General features: G+C 39.7%; 3 protein-coding genes across 10 annotated transcripts in view; all 3 read left to right on the top strand.

The window, feature by feature from the left end:
* itsn1 (intersectin 1 (SH3 domain protein)) overlaps positions 1 to 7,700 on the top strand; it is a 48,909-nt gene extending 41,209 nt beyond the window's left edge. For all 6 annotated transcript variants that reach the window (XM_044213756.1, XM_044213758.1, XM_044213755.1 and 3 more), the window contains 9 exons: positions 370 to 453; positions 1,061 to 1,192; positions 1,315 to 1,395; positions 2,008 to 2,129; positions 2,286 to 2,368; positions 2,516 to 2,599; positions 3,004 to 3,068; positions 3,501 to 3,609; positions 3,699 to 7,700. In XM_044213756.1, coding sequence (XP_044069691.1) covers positions 370 to 453; positions 1,061 to 1,192; positions 1,315 to 1,395; positions 2,008 to 2,129; positions 2,286 to 2,368; positions 2,516 to 2,599; positions 3,004 to 3,068; positions 3,501 to 3,609; positions 3,699 to 3,847 — 909 coding nt within the window. In that variant the 3' untranslated portion in view covers positions 3,848 to 7,700. The remainder of the gene's footprint in view (positions 1 to 369; positions 454 to 1,060; positions 1,193 to 1,314; positions 1,396 to 2,007; positions 2,130 to 2,285; positions 2,369 to 2,515; positions 2,600 to 3,003; positions 3,069 to 3,500; positions 3,610 to 3,698) is intronic.
* A 4,075-nt stretch (positions 7,701 to 11,775) lies between these two features.
* LOC122884279 (mucin-5AC-like) lies at positions 11,776 to 21,239 on the top strand. Of its 2 annotated transcripts, none has more exons than XM_044213989.1 (8): positions 11,776 to 12,216; positions 13,243 to 13,342; positions 13,940 to 14,029; positions 14,572 to 17,004; positions 17,842 to 17,985; positions 18,793 to 18,853; positions 19,617 to 19,741; positions 20,954 to 21,239. In XM_044213989.1, the coding sequence occupies exons 1-8, from the start codon at positions 12,172 to 12,174 to the stop codon at positions 20,980 to 20,982; spliced, it is 3,027 nt and encodes a 1,008-aa protein (XP_044069924.1). In that variant the 5' UTR covers positions 11,776 to 12,171; the 3' UTR covers positions 20,983 to 21,239. The 2 variants fall into 2 exon arrangements, with proteins under 2 accessions (XP_044069924.1, XP_044069923.1); XM_044213988.1 differs by having other exon boundaries at positions 11,777 to 12,216; positions 13,940 to 14,035.
* Positions 21,240 to 21,382: 143 nt separating this feature from the next.
* LOC122884280 (pyridoxal kinase-like) overlaps positions 21,383 to 27,506 on the top strand; it is a 31,434-nt gene continuing 25,310 nt past the window's right edge. For both annotated transcript variants that reach the window (XM_044213992.1, XM_044213991.1), the window contains exon 1: positions 21,383 to 22,513. In XM_044213992.1, the coding sequence (XP_044069927.1) occupies positions 22,433 to 22,513 (81 nt within the window). In that variant the 5' untranslated portion in view covers positions 21,383 to 22,432. The remainder of the gene's footprint in view (positions 22,514 to 27,506) is intronic.

Raw genomic sequence — 27,506 nt, 5'->3', positions numbered from 1 at the left:
CAGAAACAGACTTTATATTGCTCTTGCTCGCCACCAGACTCCATTGATAAAAACAATGATTTTACCTCACCGATCATCTTAAAACACAATTCATTCAAACTGGACAGAAACAAAATAAAACTCACCAAAACCATCTTTGTTAGTCTTTTCACTGTTCCAACAATCACCAACTCTGGTTTGGTCAATATAAACCCTTAATTCACAGAGTTAGATGTGAAAAAAAACAGCCGTTATATCGCTCTCCTCACAACTCACACGCACTAACATGCACACATGGCCGGACTGGCTACCCAACCGCCCTGGAAACTGACTGAATGTGTGTGTGTTTTTGTTCTGTGTGTGTGTGTGTGTGTGTGTGTCTGTGTTTAGGTGAACGAGGGCGTCAGGGAGAAGGAGAACTCGGATCGTCTGGAGTGGATTCAGGCTCACGTCCAGTGTGAAGGCCTGTCTGAGGTAACTGCAACACACACACACACACACACACACACGACCAACAAGCTTTCCAGACATTATTTGCATTGTGTACTACACACCAGCTACACACTGAAAACACAAATATTAACCACGTGTCTGGTTGTCCATACAGCTCAATGATAAACAAACACCTGCAGCGTGAAAAATTGATCACTTCAAGTCAGATCTGATGAGTTCGGTGCCCTGATCTCATCCGATCTACGTACGTCCTGCTGATCTCATCTGACCAACTTCAACATAATAAAAAAGAAAAAATTCAGATTCAGATAACAGCAGGTTCTCCTAGCTAAGGATGAAAATATTATTCATTTTTATTTATATTTAACCTTAATTTATACATGTGTAAGTATATATGCTCTTATACATGCTCTGAACACAGCAACAAAATAACAAGAACAGACAGAGTCAGTTATTAAAACATTAATCATATAAGTAATTAAAAAAAAAAATCTTGGTCAGACAAAATGATCAATTTGAAGATGTCACTTTGGACTCTGGGCAGTTATCATTATGTTTGACATTTTATAGACTATTAATTTGTCAATAATAAATTTTAATAAATCACCTTTCCCGCTCTGTCCTTCAGCAACTGGTGTTTAACTCCGTCACCAACTGTCTGGGTCCCAGGAAGTTCCTCCACAGCGGGAAGCTATTTAAAGCCAAGAGCAGCAAAGAGCTCTACGGCTTCCTGTTCAATGACTTCCTGCTGCTGACGCAGGTGAGCCTGGCGTTCCTCTGGCTGTCTGCGCGACTGTGTGTGTGTTTCTTCTGCACAGTCCCAGGTTCACTCAAAGTTATTTCCTCTCTCTAAATCCAGCTTTCTCTTTGTCCCCCTCACAGGTGACCAAACCTCTGGGCTCGTCAGGCTCGGACAAAGTCTTCTCCTCGAAAACACACCTGCAGTACCGCATGTACAAGACGGTAAGACGCCGCACACACTGATACACAGATGTACATTCATACAGGTCCTTAACTCCTAAAGTAAATTAGTTAATTTACATACAACTAAAAACAAGGACAACAAAGATAGGTAAACGCAAACATTCAATTATTATGTACATACAAATAGGTGAAAAAAATAGATGCATATATAAATACATATAAAAAGCAACAATGAACAACAACATACAATGTCTATTTGCATACAAGCCAAAATGTTTCTGTAAATTGTAAACAACAATACAATAGTGCAAAGAGTGCTGGAATAAATATTGAATGATTAACGTAATAGGTTACATGAAGTAGGCATTTCCACACTGAAACACAAAGTGTTTACACACAATATAAATGTATCTTTTTATCATTATTAAAAAGATAATAATAAGATTATTATTATTATATTGTTGCCAACTTGATAAAGTGTCTGTTGTGTTAAAATGCTGAAAATTACATTTGGTTTTTGGGAACCTGCAGATATTGCAGCTTGGTGAGGCATTGCATTTGAAGTGAAATTCATTTTCAATAGACCTACAGTAAATGTATCTATACGCCCCTACATGACTCACAATAACTGAGCTGTCTTGTCTCTTTCAGCCAATCTTCCTAAATGAAGTGTTAGTGAAGCTGCCGACAGACCCGTCAGGAGATGAGCCTCTGTTCCACATCTCTCACATAGACAGAGTTTACACTCTCAGAGCTGAGAGCATCAACGAAAGGTAATATGAACACATGGATAGACACGTGCAGACCAAACGTGAAACACAGATTTTAAGGAATACTATTCGTCTTATTTCTTAGTTTGGGTCATTTGTGATGCAAATGCATGTGTTTTGTGTGTGTGTGTGTGTGTGTGTGTGTGTGTGTTTATGCAGGACAGCGTGGGTTCAGAAAATTAAGGCAGCTTCAGAACTCTTCATAGAGACGGAGAAGAAGAAGAGAGAGAAGGCGTATCTAGGTATCTCTCCTTTTCTTTCTTCCATCCTGAATGTTTTGTTAAAGGCAACGGAATAAACGTTTAAATAGTCAAACTGATTTTCCATGATCAAACTTCATGATACTCAATAACTAATAAAACTAATTTCTCTGCGTCTCTTTGTCTCAGTGCGTTCTCAGAGGGCTACAGGTATTGGTAGACTAATGGTCAACATTGTGGAGGGAATCGAGCTCAAACCCTGTCGCTCCCATGGTACGTACACACTCCTTTTACTGAAATTTGAAAAGGAGAAAAGGCTGACACTTTGAATTTCAGTCATTTCATTATATCCAGTCTCTATCTTTACTTAAAAAACATGAAATGTTTTCAAAGTTTTCATTTTGAGGAAATAAAAATCTTCAGCTTCAAATCCTAATTCTCCTAAATTTGGTCCAAGCTCAAATAATAATCAGGCAGTGATTGAGTTGACTTTAAATCATCTAACTTTCCTAGTGTCTGAAGAAGTGTCCGTATGTGGTAGAACAGGTTGTTTCTTGTCATTCAGAGAACAGGGGTTATATAAGCAGTGTCATCCTCAGTAGATAAAAATCAGAAATCAGAATCAGAAATACTTTATTGATTCCCGAGGGGAAACTCTGTTGTGTCTGTATTTCCAGGAAAAAGTAACCCATACTGTGAGGTAACCATGGGTTCGCAGTGCCATATCACAAAAACATTACAGGTACAGTATGACTGTGGTTACCACTTTTATGTTTTTTATTTAGCATTTCTTACATCATTGATTAGAGCCATTTGCAAGGGTTTATTATTGTTTCTCTTCCATCACTTACTCTGTGATCCTCCTTCAGAGACTACTAAGAGAAAAAATGGTGGATGGGAATTCTCCTTATGGTTTCAGTCACGGCTGCTGTGGCCAATAACATTAATTAAGTTTTAAGTTAGATAGGCATTACATGCAAACCAACGTTCAACAGATGATCTACGTCATTGAGAAGAACCTGTTTTGTGATGAAAAAGTTAGTTACAAGTGCCGTAGGTCTAATTTCATAATTAAAACTATAAAAAAAAATATATATATATATATATATATAGAGATGTGTCTGTTATAGTTTGTTCATTTTGCTGCTTTTCTCTTTCTGTTCTGTCTTTGTAGGACACATTGAATCCAAAGTGGAACTCCAATTGTCAGTTTTTTATAAAGGACCTTGAACAGGACGTCCTCTGTGTCACAGTGTTTGAACGAGACCAGTTCTCACCTGACGGTCAGTAATAATCACATGTTCTCCAGTCGGGATAAATGGCTTTATTGTACATTTCCATCACACTCTCTCTTTCACTTTCTCCTCCGCAGACTTCCTGGGCAGGACAGAGATCCGGTTGGCTGAAATAAAGAAGGACCAGGGCTCTAAAGGACCAATCACGAAGCGGTTGCTGCTCCACGAGGTTCCCACAGGAGAGATCGTGGTCAGACTGGACCTCCAGCTGTTTGAAGAACCCTAAAACCTGGACAGGACCCTACTGGACTGGATTGGACTGAAATATGATTTGGACCCGACAGTTGGGCTGGATTTAGACTGGACTGGTCTGGTCCAGTTTCTTAGTGCTCACAGGCTGAGGAAAAGGTATCAGTTTACGTCATTCGCTTGTTAAATTAAAAGAAGAAAAAAAACGAATATTAGTAAATTAGGAACAGCAAGGCTGGATTGCCAATTGGGCAAAGCAGGCAACTGCCCCGGGCCCCAGACCTCTAGGGACCCTCTAGATTCACTGCGTGTCAGGTGCTTTTTGGTAATTTGATTAATTTGGAAATTTGCACCACTGTTATACAATTTAAACTGGGTCCGGCATCATTGCACAATCTTGTAGCACTGTTTTGTGTCAAAATTGAGTTGTAACCCTTTATTATTTTAGTTTATTTTGTGCTCAGTTGGTGCATTGTCCTAAAAAAAAAAAAAAAGAAGTTGTTTTCATCAAATTACCACAAACTAACTGGCATACAGATAATCTGGGCCCCCAAACAGGTCAAGCCAGCCTTGAGAAGGTACAACAGTATACAAATACATTTGTAAAAACATTGCAACTAGCCTCGCTGCTATGTTCGATTATTTAAGCGGACTGGCATTGTGAAAGTCATCTGATTTGCAAAGTCAATGCTGCAGTCTGAACACAGACAGCAGGGGGCGACGTGACGAATTTTGTTTTAACCAGTCAGCACAAAGTAAAAGGTTTTGAGCGTTTTTAGTTGTGTTGCACCAGTAAACAGCAGCTCAGTGTAAACGGTAAATAAAGCTCTTATTATCTCAGTTTCATACATATCAGTTTTCTGAGATTAATATTCAACCTAAAACCGGATGTGTGCAGATTCTGATAAAATCACTGAATCTCTTAAACTCTTCAAATGTATATTCCAGGCCAACAATGTCTTACATACATCTTTTACGTCTTAAATTTTGTGTTACTGGTCTTAAAAATGCTGATCCGTACTGTGATGGGAGATTTTAAAGATGAAGACACCTTTTAACAAGCAGTTCTTAAAGTGGACTTCAGCATGAATGATACCAAGGAATGAATATCCTAGGCCTGTTTCTATTCCAGTCCAGTCTACTCCTGTCCTCCTTCAGTCTGGTCCAGTTCAGTATTTAGTCCAGTCTGGTTCATTCCGGTCCTCTGTCCTCTTGGAGATCAGCCGGGTCTTAACTGTTTTCTCTTCCTCTGCTTCATCAGACAGTCTCAAAGACACTCCAGTGACAATCCCAGCCCTCCTTCTTAGTCTCATCAAACCCAAACCCCTGTGTGTGTGTGTGTGTGTGTGTGTGTGTGTGTGTGTGTGAGAGAGAGAGAGAGTGAGACAGGCGGTAGGTGTGAATGACTGTATGTGTGTGTCAAGGTGGACAGGCTAATTAAAGGTACGCTTAAGGAGTCTTAAGATCAACTCTTCAGGCTTTCAGCTTTGAGGTACTGCATGTAAAGGGACCTTGCCATTTTGAATTTTTGGTCTGTTTTGACCTTCACTGAACACTTGCCACATTATCTCAGAAAGTGCTAAATATGTACAGGTTTAATGAGAAATGCTAACGATGCTAATACGCTGAAAATATAGAAAGATTTTACCCCAATACATGACAAGTGTCCAGTGTAAATAAACATGTCAAGATGTCACTTTCACATGTATCAATTATAATAATGCTGATAATAATATGAGTACAGTAAAGAAGAATGTCGTAATGTTTCTGATGTTTTTTTTTTTGTTTTGTTTTTTAATGTTGGACGCACACGGGGGTCATAGTTTTAGGTGATTTTTGTCACACATCTAACCTCTGTTGTTATGTTGCTGCTGTGTGGAGCTGTCACAGTGGCCGTCACTATGCAGGGGAGGAAAACCCTGAAAGAATCACGGGGCCCAGAGCTGGATAGGGGCCCCTCAAACACGCTAGGTACTTGCCAGACATGTATTTTATAAGAACAGCCTGTTAGATCATTTCCACAGTCTGACCCTGAGGAAGCTCAGTGTAGAAATAATAATACTGTGCGTCGGCACTCCCAGCACTTTTAAAACGCACACACAGTCGCTGATATTAGAGCAGAGCAGGACGCGACCCGACTGATGTCGCACAGTGGCCATTTTGAATAGTCAAAGTAGGGAACATTTAAAGTATAAGACTGGTATTCTTTATTTTTCTTATACTCAACAAATCCTACGAAAGACCAAAACAAACAATGTGTTAGTCTGTCTCTCAGTACTTTCCAACTTCTCTCTGTGGCACTTTTCTTTTTGATGGCTCAGTAATTTGGGCCCTGTAGTTTTAAGCAAACTTTACTTAGCTAGTTAGCTATAGCCTGCTATAGGCTGGACTGCGGCAGATCATAATAGGTCCAAATATTTTACGTTATTAAAATGTGAATTAATTCCTCATCCAGTTTTTGAGATCCTATAGTTTCTTATTTGTTTAGAAAGGGGAGTATTTAAAAAGTAATAAATGTTTGTATAGCTTTCATAGCTGCCGTACTTCTGGTGCCTTCACGTGGGGTTGTGTTAGCTTGTTCATGAGAAGGTGCCAAATGAAAGCCTGCACAAGTTGTGATGACGATTTTTGACCTGTTATTTTCTTGCTATGTCTTTGACATAAAAAAACAGTAATTCACAATTTTAAAAGGACAATGAAGACAAGGCATCGTTTTTTGTTTTCAGTTTATTGTCACAAGTTAAACCACTTAATTTTATATCATATCATTTACTCGATTTCCTCTATGGAAACCACAAACTCAGGAGTTACTTTTGAAGGCAGCATTGAAATTCTTTCCCAACCTGAGTATTCAAAATGGCCGCCGCATTAGCCAGTCGTACCATAGACTGTATGTATACATGGACGACACGTCTCCACTTCCTCCCACTGTACAAAAGTGAAGACAAAATATCCCGGATTTGGGAGCAGCCATCTTGCGCTTTTGATGTCATTTGCAACCAGAGTCTGTGAAGTAGTGATTGAGGTCCCGCCCATACACCTGGCCGACGCAATTGCAAGAAGGCCTCAGCTGTCAATCATGACATGAAACCCCCTTTTTATAGCATCAAATAACTAATTACAACCAAACGTATCAGAAAAACAAACACTTGAACAAACATCAGCCTGATAAGAACTGCCTAAAATGACAGAAACCATCTTTGGGAAAAATTTATTTGACGTGTAATTGGAGTTTTTAGTTTTGCTCATGTCCCATCCGCTAACATGGAGGGGGCGGGGTTTATGACCTATACTGCAGCCAGCCACCAGGGGGCGATGGAGATGTTTTGGCTTCACTTTTGGGGAGCTGTCATGTCGTCCATCTTTATATACAGTCGGACAGATACCGTTGCCGTTTCGTCTGCTCAGCAGAGTTGTAGATATGTTAGTTAGCTAGCCACTTGGCCAGTTAGTAAATGTAGTTAGTAATTTAAATTTAATGCCACGGTTACTGAATTACCACTGAGACAACCAGTAGTTACCTTAGTGACCAGCCACTGTCCAATCAGAAGTCAGCGAGGCTCAGCCAGTTGCAGCAGCTTGACTGTGGAGGAAGGTGTGAACGAATGTCTGCGTCTCCCCAGACTGAAACTGATGATGATGATGATGATAAAGAATGATGATGAATTTGCCCCCCAACATCACTCCACACTGTACTGAAACTAACCTAATCCAGTTTGAACCCGTTCTTACTGTCTACCTTCCAGGTTGTGTAAAATACTACTGCTATCTGAGAGTTAATATATGAGCGCTACGGGGCGATCGAGGCAGCCTGCTGTTAATTATCACTGTAGAAGATGATGTACGTTGTTGTCTTTCAATGTTCAGAATAAACTTCAGTTGGACCAAGACTGCAGCTGTCTGTGTTGTTGGTTTCTCTGGCAAATAATTTGGTTTGAGCCAACATGCTCCAGTGCTGGAATGTAAATAAGGATATTTACTCGTGTACTGTACATAAATACAAATCTGAGGTACTTGTACTTGAGTATTTTCTTCTCATGCCACTTTATACTTCTACTCCACTACACTTACAATTTTTGCACACAAAACATGAAAATGTACAGTTGAAGCGATTAATCGATTGACAGAAAATTAATTGCCAACTATTTTGATAACCATTGAAATCATTTTTCATGCAAAAAACATTTCATGGTTCCAGTTTCTCAAATGTGAAGATTTGCTGCTTTTCCTTTAAATTATTTTAATTTATTGTTCATAATGTTGAGGTTTGGACTGTTGGTTGGACAGAACAAGCATAGTGGAAGGTGTCACTTTGGGCTCTGGGTAACATTTCTCACTCCTTCTTTTCCTTTCGGCTGTTCCCTTTCAGGGGTCGCCACAGTGAATCATGTGCCTCCATCTAACCCTGTCCTCTGCATCCTCTTCACTCACACCAATTAACTTCATGTCCTCTCTCACTACATCCATAAATCTCCTCTTTGGTCTTCCTCTAGACCTCCTGCCTGGCAGCTCCAACCTCAGCATCCTTCTACCAATATATTCACAGTCTCTCCTCTGAACATGTCCAAACCACCTCAATCTGGCCTCTCTGACTTTATCTCCGAAACGTCTAACATGAGCTGTCCCTCTGATGTCCTCATTCCTGATCCTGTCCATCCTCGTCTCTCCCAAAGAGAACCTCAGCATCTTAAGCTCTGCTACCTCCAGCGCTGCCTCTTGTCTTTTCTTCAGCGCCGCTGTCTCTAAGCTGTACAACATCACTGGTCTCACCTCCGTCTTGAACACCTTTCCTTTCATTCTTGCTGATACTCTTTTATCACACAACACACCTGACACTTTGCTCCACCCGTTCCAACCTGCTTGCACTCGCCTCTTCACCTCTTTTCCACAGTCTCCATCGCTCTGAACGGTTGACCCTAAGTACTTAAAGTCCTGCACCTTCTTCACCTCTGCTCCCTGTGACCTCACCGTTCCACCTGGGTCCCTCTCATTGACGCACATGTCACTGTTTTCAGAATTTTTACAAACCAAACAATCAATCGATTAATGGAGAAAATAATGAGCAAATTAATCCAGAATGAAAATAATCATTAGTTGCAGTCAGATACAAAATAGTTAAAATTCAGCTCTACCTCAACCAACTGCAACAGTAAAATGCTGCTTTTACATTAATGCACGAGTAATAATAATCTAATGATATAATATATAATAGTAAAACAGTCACAGGGGACATTTTTCTGCATTGAGTACTTTTACTTTTAATACTTTAAGTACATTTTCCTAAAAATACTTACATACTTGTAACAGAGTATTCTTACCGTGTGGTATTATTATATATATTATATATTTTTAAAGAATCTGAATACTTCCTCCACCACTGACATGCTCACACACGAATACAGGTAACATCGGGGGGGTAGGAACCCCAAAGGGCACCAAAATAAATTGCGAGATTATTCAAAGAATAAGAGAGAAAACAAAATTCTGTTTATTTTAGTCTGACTTTTCTCTGACTGTTGGAAGTCCTGGACACTTTCACCCTTTCAAATGTCTTAAAATTAAAAAGCAATTTGAGAAAGAAAAATCAGTTTCTGGTCGAACCTCATGAATTCTTGTCCACAAGCCAAAAAGGTTGGGAACCGCTGGGTTGCATGGAAAAAAACATTCAGACTTTCTCATGCGTTTTATTGTTTTGCTTTACTTGATAGAGAATCTGTGCAGTGATTTAGTTAAAATCCACCCAAATAACAAATATAACAAATATATACAGTAGTATACTGTGCAGGAAAAAGGGAGGAAGGAAGGTCTTTTTTTTTTTTTTTTTTTTTTTTTTTCCTATTTATTACCTCTACCTGAATAATATAAAACAATATTCTCAATATCAAAGTTGATTATGTATAAGAGAAATGAACACAGGAAGATGTAATTCTAACGGATTAATTGAAGCAGTTCTCATTACAGTAAACTGTTACCAGCCCATAATCATTTTTATTTTCAGTTCTCCACAGTTCTGCAGCAGTTCGGCTCTGCTGTTTTCTTTTGTTGTCACTTTGTATGTTTTGGGTTTTTTTTAATTTCTTTTTCTCTGATTCTACTACAGACACGGGCCAACCAGGGTCAAATCTGACTGACATGGCATGAGAAACCTGTAGCCCACATGGCTGAAAAGGAGACTCAGAAGTTGCACTGAGCCACAGCAGCTTGAGTCAGGACCCATACCATACTCCTCTCCCAACTCTTTCAGTTCGATCAGGAATAGTCCTTCCTGTCAGGAAATAGTCCTTCCTGTCAGGAATAGTCCTTCCTGTCAGGATGATATCCACAACTCGTCTTTAAGTGTGAAGGGGAGTGGAATAGCTGCAGCTTTGTGTTGCGCTGGCACATGCAGTGAAAGGGGGCGTTGTCTTTACTTGAACCAAGCTGCGTCAAAGTAAACACATTTAGCCACGAAAACGCCGGAAGTTAGCCGACGTTTCCTTCAAAGTAAAAAGCGTATTGTATTTTTCACTTCCACTGCGTTTATTCAAAAGATACAGTCGCTGGTTTCTTTTCAAATTAAGATTACACACAAAACATGTGATCAGTTTATGAAATATGATTCGTTCTTGCAGATTAAACTACCAAAAGTATATGAAGTAGTTAAAATTAACTCCACCTTGACCAACAACAACATTAAAGTACCGCTTATATATTAATACATCAATAATAATGGTTCACTAATATAATAGTATAACTGACAGCAGCCGCTCTGCATTATGAGTACTTATACGTTTGATACTTTAAGTACATTTTGTTGCTAATACTTTGAAGTGAAATTTTTAATGAAACTTTTACTTGTAATGGAGTGTTTTTGTATTGTGGCATTGCTACTTTTACTTAGTAAATGATTTGAATACCTTTCCCACCACTGCTGATATATTCTTTAATTGAGGTGTGATTATAAGCATTTTTATCATGACCAGCTGGTATTTATACACCGCAGTATCGGGGAAACTTTTTAATAGCTTTATCCCTTTACTTTCTAATCAATTGTTTGCACTCAAATGATCAATTTAAGGGAACAAATTAACTTTTTTAGTCATATTTGCATTAAAGTGATAGTTGTGGCTCCATTAAGTAGAACCATTCAAGGGCACAAATTATTAATTTGGGAATGAATTAAGTACTGCGTGTATTGTAGAATGATAATAATTCAAATGTTGCTTAAGTAACCAAAAGTAAGTGTACTGATTATGCAGAATGGCCCATTTCAGAATATATATATATAATATCTATATAAATGTATATTACATAATTAGATTATAATTATTGATACATTAATGTGTACATCACTTTAATGTTGCAGCTGGTAAAGCTGGAGCTAATTTTAATTACTTTATATACTGCTGCGTATTTCGTGAATTTCCCCCTTGGGATTAATAGTCTTATCATAATTTATGATAATACATCGTAACTTGATTGTTGATTATATTTTGTATTATTAATCTAAATCTGCAAAGTAACTAGTAACTAAAGTTATCAAATAAATGTAGTGCAGTAAAAAGTACAACATTTGGCTCTGATTTGTAGTAATAAATAATACAACTTTATTTATAGAGCACTTATCAAAACAAAGTACAAAGTGCTTCACAACAAGAGAAATAAAATACCACATGACGAAATATAAAGAAATAAAATACATAAAATACACAAAAGCAATAAAATAAACAGCCAGTTCAGGTAAAATCAGGATATGCTTAGTGGAGTAGAAGTATAAAGTAATATAAATTAGAAATACTATAAGTAGGTTACAAATTACAAATTACATTTTACACTTCATAACAATCAAATAAGTTTCTTGTTTTCACGTTGTTACTCTGAATTATTCAATGAATGTTACCATTCACAGGTTGTCGTGGAGGCTTTTATTTTGATAATCCTCGCCGGAAAGTCGTTCTTCTTCGTCTTCTCCTGTCTTGACGCCAGTGTTCGAGGCTTTAAGTAGAGAGCTTTATGTAACTGTAATGCTGTGAAAACACACAGGACAGCGCTGCTAAACAACAACATGTCAGCTATGTTAGAAGTGGATTTAATCGCCTCGGGTCCTTATTATCGCCGGGTTTAGTTTAGTTAACTAAATGAGTTCATTGCGACTTGTTATTTGGCATTTTGTGCATTTTTATCAGCTGTTAAAATATTCCTGTGTGTGTCCAAAGCCATAAAAACAGAGAAGCACTGCCATGGTGGAGGACAGAGAGCCTCGGGACATTTAGTTCTTTCCCAGAGCGACCTGCTCAACGTTACACTTTACCAGAGAGATAAGTTATATTTAACTGTATTTCCTCCCAGCTTCTGACATATATGTTTTATATTTAAACAGTCATGGCTGCTGCACTGTTCAGAGGAGGAACAGGATTATGTGTAAGAGTAAGTACATTTCTTGTTTTTCTATCTGTAGGACTTTTAATTTGACCCCATGTATTCAACTGTGAATAGTGATGAATTATATATTATATATATCCAGTGGTGGAAAGTAACTAAGTACATTTACTCAAGTACTGTATTTATGTACAGTTTTGGAGTATTTCCATTTTCTGCTACTTTACACTTCTACATTACATTTCAGAGGGAGATATTGTAGTTTTTACTCACTAAATTAAGTTGTTATTAATATAAAATAGTACCAACAAATTAAATTATTGATTAAGCTACACAGCAGTATATAAAGTAATTCAAAATAATCCCACATTTACCAGCTGCAACATTAAAGTGATACGTACATTAATATATCAATGATTATAATCCAATAATATAATATGCATGATTCTGAAATGGGCCATTCTGCACAACGAGTACTTTTACTTTTGGCACTTTAAGTATATTTTGACACTGATACTTTTACTTAAGTAATATTTTGAATGCAAGACTTTCTACAGAGTATTTCTACACTGTGGTATTAATACTTTTACTTCAGTAATAGATCTGAGTACTTCTTCTTCCACCACTGATTATATATTAACTAGCCATGACTTTTCAATGCCTTTAAGGTTATTGCTGCATTCATTGCATGTTTACTCAAACTTAAACTCTGTGTATCTTCAGCTGTGAAATGTAAATGTACGTTTCTCTCAAAGTGAAATGAATATTATTGAATGAGTGACTTGACCCCCCCAGAGCGATGAAACCCTGTCAAGTCCCTTCAACATGTAAAGAAGTTAATTTCAAAGCGACATGTACGTGATAAAAGTAAAATATAACCATCATTGACAGGACCATCGAGGGACTTTAATGGATAAACCTAAGATAATATTTTTTATGTAGCAGTCTGGAATAAAAGCTTACAGTGTATTGAATTCCTGAATATCTAACTATTCAAACTAAGTTTTCTATCTGGCACCAGCATTAACTTATGCATCCCATAACTTGATTGTGTGTGTGTGTGTGTGTGTCCAGTGTATTCACAGGGAGTTGTGCAGACTTGTATGGAGGCCGCAAACTGCTCTGCTCAGCTCCAAACCATCAGACAGAAAACAACCACGCAGAACACACATCAGTAAGACAAACACACGTGTCGGATTTTCTGTCAGGTTTTTACTTGCAATCCCCAATTGTCACTGTATTTTATCCATATATTATTCCTTCTACACCAATGGAAGAGTAAGAGTGCTAACTAGTGGTGAGAAAAGACATACTGCCATGTTGGATAGGTGACTGCAAACATAACATTGACATGTTATGAGTTTTTTTCCTTTTTCAAAAGTAAAGATCTGTGCTACAGTAGGGGTGGGCAATATGGGTAAAATCATAGTGTATGTAATTTTTATAGTCCGATATTGGTATATATTGTGATATAACAAATTTCATGTAAAATCAATAGATAGACTGTGAATGGATAAATGTGTCAGCAAATGAAATATCTAAAAGAAAAATCATATAAAATCCAATATTGCCATAAAGCAGACCTGCAGATGTTAAAATCTCTGATGATTGACAGATCTATATTATCTCGTTATATATCATCATGTCACCCACTCCTAATCTGTGTAGTGCTGTACCTGGCACTTCTTATAGCATCATCAGACATCACATCACTTTATAGACTTTTTTAAATGCTATTTTATTCTCAGCATGTATTTTCTTATGCTGACAGAGAAAGCCAAGCCCCAGCCGGCGGTGGATGTCGCTAAACTCCTGGAGCAGCTCTTCTCCCAGCGCAGGCCGGGCATGATGCCTCCCGCTGGTAAAGGTCAGCTCGTTCAGGATGTTGTGTCGAGCAGGGCGTCAGAATAAAGTTTCACAGATTTTCCCGATTATTTATTTATTTATTTTTTACTTTTCTGTCAACGCAGCAGGTGACAGATATTTGCAGCTGCAGAAAGAGCTGGTTTTGGATTTTTACTTTTTTAGTCTAAAAATTAAAAAGATTAAGAGGATTTAATTCTGGGGATTTGTGAGCCCCTTCCTCATCACACCACATTCAGTGGTACTTTTCCATGTATCACTTGGGGCTTTTCGGACGCCCAGTGTTAATATGGAATACATTATAGGAATCATGCAGAAGACTATGTTAGACTAGGTTATGTAAAAAAACGACATGGACAGCAACATATGGGAAAGCACATACAATTGCAAATGACCATAGATTAGAGAACATCTTAATTAATTAAATGCCTCAAATGCTGATTTGTCTATCTGCCATGTCTGTGCTGAGTGGTTTTACTTATCCCTCTCCCCCCCGTCCATGTCCTTTACATCCTCGTTTGTCTCCTCTTCCTCCTATAGCTCGACCTGCCAAAGCCGCCTCCATGCCTACCAAACCTTCTACCACCTCCTCATTGAAGGTCTCCACCTCAAATGTTCCTCCCATGTCAAAGACAGAGCCAGCAGTGTCTGTCTTTCCTGCCGCTTCTAGTTTTAAACAAGTTGATAGCGTTCCTACATCTACGTTTAACACTGCACCGCCATCCCCTCAACCAAACTCAGTACCTCCAACAAACCCAAAGACTTTAAATTCCTCGGAAACGACTCAGCAGTCTCCTCTTGATTTTATTCAGGCCTTTGCTGCTGATAGTGTCTCCAATGTGATTGTTCCTACAGCCAGCATGACACCTGCATCATTAGGATCAGAAGCAGCTGCAATAGAAATAATAATAGAAACCAACGTAGAAACTGCTCCAGAGCCAGCTGAGCTCAAACCTGCCGCAGTACCACCCTTATCAGCCCACATGTCTTTTTCAGCTGCTACTATAGAACCCTTGATAGAAACTACAACAGAATCACCAGTAGAGCCTAGCCTGTCTCCTGTGGAAACACTAGAAGTTAGAGCTGCTGTTGTTGAAGGTCCAGTAGAGCATACAGTAGATGCTCCAGCTGAAGAAGTACAAACCAAAGGCACAGACTCAGGAGTGGCTGATGTCTCACACTCTGCCAAAGAAGAACCCTTAATAGAAACTACAATAGAATCACCAGTAGAAGCCAGCCATTTTCCCACAGAAACACTAGAAACTAGAGCTGCTATTGGTGAGGGTCCAGTAGAGCCTACGATAGACGTCACAGTAGATATAGCAGCTCAAAAAGTACAAACCAAAAGCACAGACTCAGGAGTGGTTGGCATCTCACACACTGCAACAGTAGAACCCTTATTAGAAACTACAGTAGAAACATCAGTAGAGGCCAGAACCTCTCCTCTGGAAACACTAGAGAGTAGAGCTGCTGTTGTTGAATGTGCAGTCGAGCCTACAGTAGATGCAACAGTAGATGCTCCAGTTCAAGCAGTACAAACCAACAGCACAGGCTCAGGTCCTGTTAACCTCTCGCACACTGCTGAAGAAGAACCCTTAATAGAAACTACAATAGAACCAGCAGTAGAGACCAGCACCTCTCCTATAGAGAGCAGAGCTGCTGTTTCTGAAGGTACAATAGATCCTACAATAGAAAATGAAGCAGCTGACAACCTCTCACACACTGCCTTAAGCCAAAATGCACAAGAATCTGCACCCTTGCCTTTGAAAAACGAAGTAGAATCATCCTCAGGAAGTGTCGCTGTGGAGGAGGGAGTGAACAAGCCTGAACAAATGACTTTAGAGTCTGGGACACTCCGTGAAGTTAAGGTTCTGGCGGAGTCTTTAAAAACTGACGAGCTCGTCCAGACAAAATCTGATTTCGATGAAAAAGCAGAAATACAACTCCAGGAGCTGTTAGACCAGACGGGGACTGGGGCCGAATCCAAAGCTGCAGCTGAAACTGAGAATTCGAGTCAAGACGAGAGTGAAATTTTAACTCAAGTTCTATCAAAGTGGGACTCTCTGTCTGAAGATCTTCAAGAGTTAGAAGGAGACAGTGGCACGCTGGTGAAAGAGCTTCTCCGTCATGTTCCTGCAGTGCTTCCCAAAACTCCTGGCACGCTGAGAACAAGTTCAGCCTCTGATCCACCTGCAGGAGCAAATGGAGACTCTTTGCAGATGGAGGAGAAGGCAACCGACGCAGAAGCCATGGAATCGATAACTTTAGCAAAAGTGAAGGCTGAAGTTGGAGGTCTTGAAAACGAAATTCTGCTAGAAACAAGGAATGCACTTGAGAAAGAAGCTGAGGTTAGAGCAAAAGAGGAGAAGATGGAAGTTGAGACCACAATAGAAGATGTTTCTGTTTTTGAGGGCACAACAGAGGCTGAAATTTTAACACTAGAGTCTATCTCTGAAGCCAACGATGCAATAAAAGCTGAGACATCTGTTATTTTAGAGGCCATGTTTGGTTCTGAGCAAGGACCGAGGCAGCCGCCCGACACTTTACTCGTTGACCAGAAACTGGGGCGACAGGATGAAGCGATTGGTCAGGAAGCAGAAAAAGAGTCCGGAGAGAAGGAAGGGAGTGTCTTGGAGGCCATGACTCTTGAGTCTGTGACTTTGGCCGAAGTTGAGGCCTCCTTGGGAACTCTGGAGAACGAGTCTCTGAGTGAAACCACGGATTATCTGGAGAAAGAAGCTGAAATTCTTGCTGGAGAGAAGGGAATGGAGGTAGAGGATGGGGTAGCGTCTGAAGAGACGACTGAAGCTCTGAAGATCGAGTTTCTGTCTCTGGCTGAAGGTGACGCTCTGTCTGAAGCTCTGCAGGCAGACACACTGATGGAGGAGCTGCTCTTTTCTGTTCCTGGACATGTAACGGGGGTAACACAAGACCCAATAGGTCAGGAGCTTGTGAGAGCGAATATTTTGGATGGTGAGTTTGACTCCTGTTAGTAGTGAAGAGACATTAGGACATTAAGCAAAGGCAAGGCATGCTGATTTAAAGGAATAGTTTAACATTTTGAAATACATTTATTTGCTTTCTTGCTAAGAATTATGGAGTTAGAGTCGGGAGGAGATTAGCTTAGCTTAGCATAAAGACTGGAAGCATGGGAAAACGGTAGCCTGGCTCAGTCCAAAGTTCGAAAATAGGCCTACCAGCAGCCCTAAAGCCCACTAATTAACATGTTATTTCTCATTCTTTGATCCGTACACAGAACAGAAATGTAAAAATGACAGTTTGTAGTTTTATGGGGAATTACATGCACATAACTGCTGTGCAGTTGGCCACCCGCGGTGACGTACTGGGGGGATGGATAAATTGATATTCACCAAGAAATTGTCCCACCGTGTCATTTTTACATTTCTGTTTGTAAGAATTAAACAAACTAGATGCAATGTGTTAACTTGTGAGGTTTAGAGGTGTTAGTATGTGGATTTTCAAACTTTGGAGAGAGCCAGGCTAGCTGTTTCCCCCTGATTCCAGTCTTTAAATGAGGCTAATCGTCTCCTAGCTCTCTGCAAGAAAGCTAATAAGCGTATTTCGCAAAATGTTGTAATATTCCTTTAAATTCTCCGATGATGAATTCACTTAAGAAATGAATGTGTCATCATCAGAGGAGATGCGAACAGAGCAGAAAGTATTTTGTTCAGCTGTCAAGGAGATTTTAACTAAAACCAAAGTTGGTGAGGCAGTAGATGCTTTAGAAAGTGGAATCAGCTCTTGTCCTGCAGACCCTCATCTGTCCTGTTTCTGGGGTTGTTACCACAGCAACGGTTGCCGCTGGGTCAGTCGACGTTGATAAAGCGGCTGCAGAGACAGATGACTTTCCAGCTTCTCCCGTTCTGAAGGATGTGCCGCCGGGACAGGAGGAGGAGGAGGGAGCACAGACTGAAGCCTTGGGGAAGGAAGATGGTGACACTTACAGACACATGCAGATACGTACACAGTCACAGGTTATAACGGACAATTCTGCCGCACATGAATTACGGCCAGTACCAGTACTCAGTGCCACTGCTGGACGTAGTGTGATGTTCAGGCAGGGAGGTGTACAGTAAGATTGGGTTGGTGGATGGGCGTGTAGCATATCCAACCTTCTCACAAGAAGACCAACAAATAATGTTTGCTTTTTTAACCGTGACCACAATCTTTCCCTAAATGGTTCAGCATGCTTGAAACAAACTAGGTCGACTTCATCAAAAGGAAAAAAGTGATTATACCTGTTCTGAAGCCTGACGTCACAGCCTCCACCTGCTGCATCACACTGCCTCCCTGATCTCTCTCTTTGTCTTTGTAGTCTCAACGTGATAACTGTTCAAATGTGGATAATGGCACACCCTTTCAGACAGTCCCTCCGTAGTGTAGCACTGACTGTTGGATTGTCTGTTTCATTAAATTACAGATTTTTTTTCGGATGCAGGGGGTTTCAGATGCTGTTCGGCGAACAAGCACGTTGTTTTAAGCATACTGAGGCCATAACTGTATCCAAGTGTTTTAGTTGCCTAACTTTAACTATATCATAAACATACTTTATTAGCTATAACCATAACTGTTCTCTAACCTTAACCATACCGTAGTTCCTAGGGATGGATATTTTAGAAATAAATAACTTTAAAAACGTCATCACCAAACAGAATTTGGACTTTTGCAGAACTGTCTAATATCAACGTTGTCTGGTGATAGGGTTGGGTTTAAATAGTATTGTTTTCATGTGTTTTTCAGATTTAGATCCAGTACAGAGACTCTTCCTGGAGAAGATCAGAGAATACGACAACATGCGCAGGTAGAGAGATAAAACAGGTTTCCTATCATATTCAAATAGGAAAACTCCTTTGGAGGTCCCATGCTGCTGGACCGCCCCTGAACAACCAAAAGACAGGCTATTAATTTCCATATGGCTTGGCTTCTTAGAGGAATAGTTCAACATTTCGGGATGTCATTAACGCACAGACATGAGAGTGGTATTGATCTTCCCATCTAACTCTCGAAAAGACAGCGAATTTCCCAAAATGTTTAACAATTTCTTTAAGGGCCTTCAGTCATTTATTAATACGTAGGCTTTGAATGACACAAGCTTCTGAAGGCTGTTGGTAATAGAAAGAGATTTAAAATAGAGCTTCTATTTGTGTGGAATGTAACTGTTTTAAATAGGAAAGGATTTAGTTTCTATCATGTCTTTCAGGTTCTGTTTTATTGTGCTAAATGTTCAAATTTGACTCATGTGACTTTGAGTCGTCTCGTGTTCATTACTGGCAATTTTAGCCAGGTCCGTCTCATGTATCTCAAGAGATTTCCTGGTTATATAAAGGTTAAATAAATAATTTTATCACATGGTCTATCCACTTATGTATACAGTAGCTGTAAAAAATACGGCTGGAGGCACAGTTTCCAAATTTTGCACAGAAGGAGCCCTATGATAACAACAAGAGAAAAACAGTTTAAGGAGGAATACTGGAGGGAAACTAATGTCGAGATGTAATGTGGGGGAGACATGGACCATTTCTGTTTTAATTTCCCCCATCTTCTATCTCCTCTCCTTTTCTAAGGTTGAATGGAGGACTGTTGGAGGCAGAGCCGGATTACAAAAAATACCTGTCAGAGGAGACAGCTAAGCTCCAGAGACTTTATGGAGGAGGAGACCTGAGCAGCTTCCCTGAGTTCACCTTCACCGGTGAGAGAGCGATGGAGAGATGAGAGATTCGGTCGCAGAGTTCTTATGACTTTAAACACGACATTGCATAAAGAGCTGTATCAGCCGCAGATTCTGGAAGTAAATATCCTCCTTTCGTTTGCTTCAAAAATATTCTGGAAAATCCCTCCATAATGTCATTAAAAGCCTTCAACTGAACCAAGCAGCCAGTATTTACGAGGTGACGATTCAACTGATAGAAAAGATAGAATTGAAATGCAGAACAAAAGAGAACATTGTGTTTTTTAGAGATACAATATCTATGCTGACAAGATGAACTTCTTATCAGTCATCATCAATAACAAGTAGTGCCCAAAGGATAATTAGCTTATCACACTATTATTATTATTATATTATATATTAATATAATGTCGGCCAATATGTAACAAGAAGTTGCAGTACAGAAATACCAAATATATGTTTTAGAAGATAATGAATTGTGTCGACAGAGAGCGCTGACACTGTAAAATGTCCTGCTCAGTAAATATCTTTGTCACAATTCTTTAATCACCAAATTTAGGGAATCCTTACCGAAAGTGTTTGTTTACTGTATGCTTAAAAAAACGATTATCAGAAAATATATTATCTGATTTTGTAAACTCTCAAATATTGATTGGTATTGGCCTCAAAAATCCAGTATCAATCGGGCTCTAATAACAAGTCTGTCCCCAAGAAGCACATCATGTCTGATGGAGCAATTTTGGAGCGTTTAAGATCTCCATGGCAACATAACGAATTTGATTGATGAACTTGCTGTTGGATTAGTGCGTAGTGTAGTTTTTCAGTAGGGATGCGAGAAAAAAAAGCATAATTTTTTTTAAAGACATCACAATGACATATTGCTTCATCTGCCTTGTTTGGGCACTTATTTTATTATTATTTCTATTAGTACTTCTATTCCTGTGTGCACTGACGTGACAGTGAGCAGCTGCAACGAAGGAGTTTCCCCTCGGGGATCAATAAAGTATTTCTGATTCTGATAATACCTTATGGCTGATAATCCAATTCCTTACGGTGGTTATGAATTGTATTTCTCCCTCTGGAACATGTTTCAGCTCTATAGCACTACAGCTGATTAATTGGCATTTTTCATTGCACAGACTCATTAAAATATGTACAGTGACAAAATAAAAATAAATACAGTAAATAAATATACAAATATACAGCAAATTACTTCTGCTGTTTTCTCTTTAGAGCCCAAAATGGACCAGGACTCCAAATGATCCATGACGCCTACCTCCTACTCTTCATGCCCATTCGTATACCTCTTCTCCGTTTGCCTGTCCTCTCTGACGTCCTCCCCCATTACCTCCTCATTTTACTACATGGGAGAACAGAGAGAGGGAGAGAAGAAGAAGCATAGGGGTGATTTGGGTGATCTGCCATTAAAATAAGGGGAAATGTATCCTTGGCTGTTTGTTTGTACTGTGTAATAATGATAGCACCAAATTAATTTTACTAAAGCAGCACTTTAAAAAGTCTCGTGTTCTCTGATGTTCAGGATGTGTGTGTGTGTGTGTGAAATGCAATTAAAGCATCACATAGAGCAGTCAAGGCCTGAATGAACAGCAGGTGGCGCTGTCAGTTCAACATCTCTATTTGGCTTAGTTTATCTCTGTCTACCTCTCTCTGTTTCAATGCCTCACACGCTCCCTCTTTCTGTCATTTCTTTATCTTACCTGCATTTGCAGGTAAGATAAAATTGTGAGCAGGTTATATTTGTCTGTACATGCACTCCGTGTCCTCTGTCTCTCTCCATCACTTCTGGCTGTGTTGTGTGGTGACAGAGGCAGTCTTTGCCAAGTCAAATCCCCCCTCAGTCACGACTCTGATAGAGATGGTGTGAGTCACAACCGCAGACACACACATACACACACCGGGGTAAAAACTGAGCGCAGTACCAAACTACAGCCTAAAAGATTTCATTTAATTTTAGTTTTTTTGTTTGTCTTTTATTTTGGCAGCGAAAAGACACACCTGAGTTATAAATCTATGTTAAATATTTTCTAAAATACATCGGCTATGCAAAGTGGAGTGGCAGAATATAATAGAACAAAATATTAGATAGTTGTCATTCACATTTATTCAATTCCAGCTGTGTTGATCAGGATCAGGATGCGCTATTAGTGGCCCTGCGGTGACGTCATACGGTTTAGGCGGTCACTCAGATTGCCTGCGAAGAATACCGGCGTGCGTGCTCTCGCGCGCGTGTGTTTTGTCCTTCAGTGTTAATGTAGCTGCACGCGACCCCTCGGTTGTCTAGTCAGCTCGTGACACTTTTTTTAAATTTTATTCTCAGTTAGCTAAACGTTAACGACAACACTAACAACACCTTTAACAGTCGTTGCTAAGCCGACTCCCGCTGTTTTTCTGCGTGTGTGTGTGTGTGTGTGTGTCCGCGCGTGGGGTCGCTCGCTCTCTCTCTCTGTCTGCCCCCGTCACACGCTCACTGCACATCACCCGTTACAACCACAACACGCGCTCGCAGGCTCACACACACACAACCGCCATCCTGCGTGTGACACACAGCTGGTTAGCTAGCTAGCTAACGCTTATTCTTACTAACTGGCGTCGTTGTATTTCAATTTTGTTTTTCGTATTGTTATGTGTAGACGTGACTCTCGTTGAAGTAACGGATTATCTGCATCCCTCCTCGGCTGACCGGGAGTCACCATGGAGTGCCGTGTTCTGTCCATACAGAGCCATGTAGTCCGGGGATATGTGGGCAACAAGAGCGCCTCTTTCCCGTTACAGGTAAATACAACTTACATGCACCCATTATCGGACACCGGGCGTTATCGGACACGACCCTGTGATTCCCCTTTGCCCACAAAATCTGACTGTGACTTTCGACCAACACCAAACCGACCGATTTAAATACCGATTTTTTTGTAACGATACACGCTAATTACATCGTACAAACTTCGTATAGTCTTTGCTAACAGAAATCGGCCAACCGCTTAAACCGTCGCTGGATGAGTTAGTGTGTGGCCGCGGTTAGTTGTATTTTCCCCGCAATTATAGTGTAAAAGGCCATAAACGATGGCATTGCAAGACGTGTTGTGAAAAGTAAAATAATAGTATATATTGTCTCCTAGATGTCCGCGACGACAGGTGTCGTGCAAATTCTGTTACCCCTATATAATCTGTTCCCCTCCATTGCCTAGCCCACAAACCGTTTCACTTACAGATGTGAAATATGTGCAATATCATGGCAGATGACGTTTTCCTTTTGACTGTTTTACATTTAGGCTGTAAATGAATGAGGGACTCTTTGAATGACGGAGAAATTGTGGCACGCTACCTGTTATTTGGGAAGGTGTCCGATAATTGAGCAAGGTGTTTTTCTGTTTATCTCCCACACGAGAAAACATTATGTAAACTAATGATAAATGCCTGGCTGTAGAGCAACTTCAGCGTTGTTAATGACCAGTTTGTTCGCCAGAGGTGGCAGAGTTGTGTCTGATAATGGACCTCTTGGTGTTAATCAAATGACCCCTACTTGGTGAGAATGATGTTATATGAGGAAACAAGCTTTTCAGGTCAATGTAAGTCCTCAGTTAGCCTGTCAGTGACTGTATTCACCACCCAGCAGGGTTGCAAAAGCTGGCTAATGATAATCTCAGGGTTCAGAGGGAAATTTGTACCCAGAACCCAGCATGTTAACCAGTCACCACAGTGTCGGTGCTTCAGGTTGCCATCATTTGCTCACAGCCATCAGACAGGCAGACAGCTGTAATGGTCATGATGTGCATGGGAACATCTAGATGGACACAAATCCAGCCTCCTGCAGTGATAACCTGCAAGTCAGTACCACAGGATAGACAAATAATCAATACAGCTATTTGCTGCCTTGAGTTTTCTGATAAACTTGCACCGACTGGGGGACGGACGGACGGACGTTATCATAGATGTTTTCTTCCTTTACTGCAGACATATAGCAGCTGTTCTGGTTTCTGAAAGTTGAGCATTTTGCCAGATTCTGACTGTTTCATCAGAATAATGGCACACGCATGTACATTTTGTTGTGTGTTACAAAGACCACCGTAGAGATCCACAGATTTGTTGTGAGCAGTTTAATGTAGGAACTATTTTCTTTCTACTGATGGATCCTACATGAAACTGCTCACAACGAATCTGCGGATTATCTTGAGTAACCGATCATGATTTCTGGAAACAGACATTGCTGTTGAGTTTTTCAAATGTATTTTTTTGCTGCTTTGAGCTCCACAAGCCAAGTGCCATATAGTCCCATTATATTCAAAAAAATGCAGACATCTCTACGGCCAATATCTCCAAAACTCGGCAACTCACACCAAAACAATCTAGATGAATGAATAGCGCTACAGGTATGAGGAAAAATATGTTTAATATAAATATAAAATATGTCCCTTTTTAAGAGACAACTCTCTTATCTATAAAATTCAGTGAAACTGAAACAGTTGATACTGCAGTGAATAAAATAGTGTATTGATTACTGCTTTTTCAAAAAATTAGGCGGATGTTTTCCTCTTTGTTTACACAGATTAATTGTAGCCAGGAGAAGTTAAGAAAATTGATGGTGGTTTTCAGTTTTCACAATTGTTTTCTTTGGTAATGTATGGTATGATATCAGCTACTTTTTTATCATATCAGGGTGCCTCTTTGTACAGTATCATTAAAGTGACTCCCACCCCTAATCAGAGCGACATGTGAAGAAAAAGGAGGGTAGTAGGCATCAGTCAATTAACCTGAATAAAGCACTTACAGATGGAGAACTGTTGAGTACAGCTTTAGAGTGGTTCAACATGTGTCTTGTTCTTTAGCTTAATAATAGGAACTAATGACTTCTGTGTTGAGTCATTACCTACATTAACAGTAGTAATAAAACCCTTACCTAAAGGCAGAGTTTACTGAGTGCTTTACAGGAAGGCATAACTTCCCAACATACGGAGCCAAAAAGAGCAAATGCATTCAAAGCAAGCCATTGATTTGATATTATGTGAAAGGACACAGAGGTTATAAGCTCCTCCCGGCCATGAAAGTGATAGTCATTTCCCTTTATGATCCCGATTGTTGATAGTAGGATGATAACAGTGATTGCTTTGGGTCTATAATTACCATGATGATGATGCTGATGATTGTTATAGTTTCATATTTTCCACCAGCAGCGGTGTGGCAGTCAGTAGTGATGGCGAGGATAGTATAGGCCTACAGTACATGTCCCATCATCCTGAAAGACAGTCACTTGTTGTGAGAAGTGCCGAGTCTATTTTTAGCCTGCTGCGCCCCAGGATGTATTTTGCGGTTATCCTAATGGCTGCTGGGCTTTGATGCATGTCACCAGGATTCAATTCAGCCATTAATGTCCAACTACTACGGCTGATTAAGCCCTGTGTGTACTTGGCTAATGTTAAAATAATGTTTACCAGTGAAGCTTACAAACGCTTACACTAGAGACTGATATCAACCAGTATATTGTACTAAACCTACAGCTTAACCAAAGCAGGTCATAGTTAAGTTCACTGTCAACATTATTAAGTAGGACTAATTGATGCATGTGGCTTTTTAAAGACACTAGTATAAAATATATATTTTTCCCCCCTATGGCTTATGTGTTGATACCAATATGCATTTTTGTAAGAATGTAGTATGATTTGTCTTTTAATAGATCATGGCAACATTTATCATTATTGCACATGGTCCCTTACAAATAATAAATTAAAATAATGATAAATGGTTTTTCTGTTGCTAATTTGACAGTTGTGTGAAGTGCCATGGCCTTAGTGAAAAAGAATAAGTAGAAACAGTGTTTGCCGGTACCAATCATTTTTCGGAACAACCCATATAGTAAGTTGACATTTATGCAGTTTTATTAAGCAGTATCTGTAATAAAGCCTTCACAAGTGTTTTTACAGGGTGCAAGTTATACTACCTAAATTGAAGACCTTAAATACTCTTGCATGCAACTAAATATAGCATTTTACAATTTAAATGAACTATTATGAGTCTTACAGATGATGTGATTTCTTTATGCGCTGTTCCTCTGGTGAGAAATTAAACCAGTCATGCAGAATATCTTTCCAGTTTTACAGTGATGAAATATTGGCCTTATTTTTCATCTTAATTTGCATTGAAAGGCCTTATAAATTATTAAATATAAGGAGACAAACCCTTCAGGCACCACGTTTTAACTTGAATGAGATGTTAAGAGGAATAATGAGCATATCATTTCATCCGCAGACACCCACTAGATAAATATAACTTTACAGTATTGTAAGTGTATTTGGCTGGTGAGTATTTGTGAATGAACTAACCACTGATACTTGTGGACAATAAAAAGAAAATAACTGACAGTATTTTAAATTTAAACTAATAATAAGAAAGCCCACAGGGTCAGTGAAGGTGCTGCTCCCACTATTCAGAGTTGGTGTTTAAGATAAGATGATGATGATGTCAGCAAGCGTGCAGGGCATCCCTCTCTCTGTGCTGACAGGACGGAGAGTCTCAGGCCCGTCAGCAGGCAGGAGACGGCTGTATGAGGAAGCAGGGCTCTGATTGGCTGCCACAGGACTCCTCCTGGTGACGTCACTGAAGATGGAGACAGGCTGCCTTAGAGCTGCACCGGATAGATTCAGCTTTCGCATAGAAACAATTCAAGACGAGTGCTGTCTTCCTGCACCAAATTGGGGATATGTGTATTGAGTTAAATTGAATTAATATTATAAATTGAACCCTACCAGTTAGTACTCAGTGTGATTTCCTCCAAAATGCAATTACAACTGCAACCGAACAGTTGCTCGTTCAAAAACAAGGACATTTTATCAAGGTAACACTGCTCAAGAGGTTGTTGATGTAGAAGTCTCCTGAGTGAGAGACTGTAAAAGCTGATTAAGTGAATTAGCCTGGGGTCACATACAGAACAGTGTCCCTGGAACCAGCGGGGATGCACTGTTTTGCTCAAGTACACTTCAGCCGGTTGGGTTTTTTGCTGACGTGGGGTTCTGCAGTTGCTCATGTCACGACACTGCTGTCATGAGAGTGAATCTTTATGCTTTTAAATGCAAGAAAAAGCTGTTCTGATCCACACTTGCTGGGGAAAAAAACAAGTGCCTTGCAACCTATTTAACTATCATCAAATCCTAAAACTTTTAACTGGCAGCACATTCACTTTTAGATACTGATGCTCATGCTCAAAACATCCTTCAGAGGAGACTGAAGCCCTGTGAGAAAATGATGTATTCTTCATTGTTGATAGCCAGACAAGCCTGTATTCAATGCTTATTTCTACTTAATGTAATCAAACTCATTCCAGTTTCATGTCTTTGTCAATTGGATGCCTGTGGATTTTTAGCCATGCTAGTGGCGTGGCTCTAGGCATGGCAATGTCTCCTGGTTGGTTGGCCGGTCGACCACTTTGGGCCAGACTGAAACATCTCAACAGCTACTAAATGGGTTTATACAGACATTCATGGTTCTCAGACGAAAACTGTGGTAAGTTTGGTGATCCACTGATTTTTCCTCTAGTGCCATCGTCGGGTCAAAAATTAAGTTTGTCTAATACTGGTTTATAACCAAATACCAAGAAAACGAATGACATTCCCATCAGCCTCAGCTTTACTTTGTCTGTAGTACTATTTAGCAAATGTTAGCTTGCTAACACACTAAACTAAGATGGTGAACATGGTAAGCATTATACCTGCTAAACATCAGCATTTTAATATTTGTAGGTTGCAGTGCAAATACACCTTAAACCCATGAACATACT

This window comes from Siniperca chuatsi, linkage group LG11 (assembly GCF_020085105.1).
Source record: "Siniperca chuatsi isolate FFG_IHB_CAS linkage group LG11, ASM2008510v1, whole genome shotgun sequence".
NCBI lineage: Eukaryota > Metazoa > Chordata > Actinopteri > Centrarchiformes > Sinipercidae > Siniperca > Siniperca chuatsi.
Note: the sequence above shows the minus strand (reverse complement) of the source record. Positions and strands in the feature narration are given on the sequence as shown.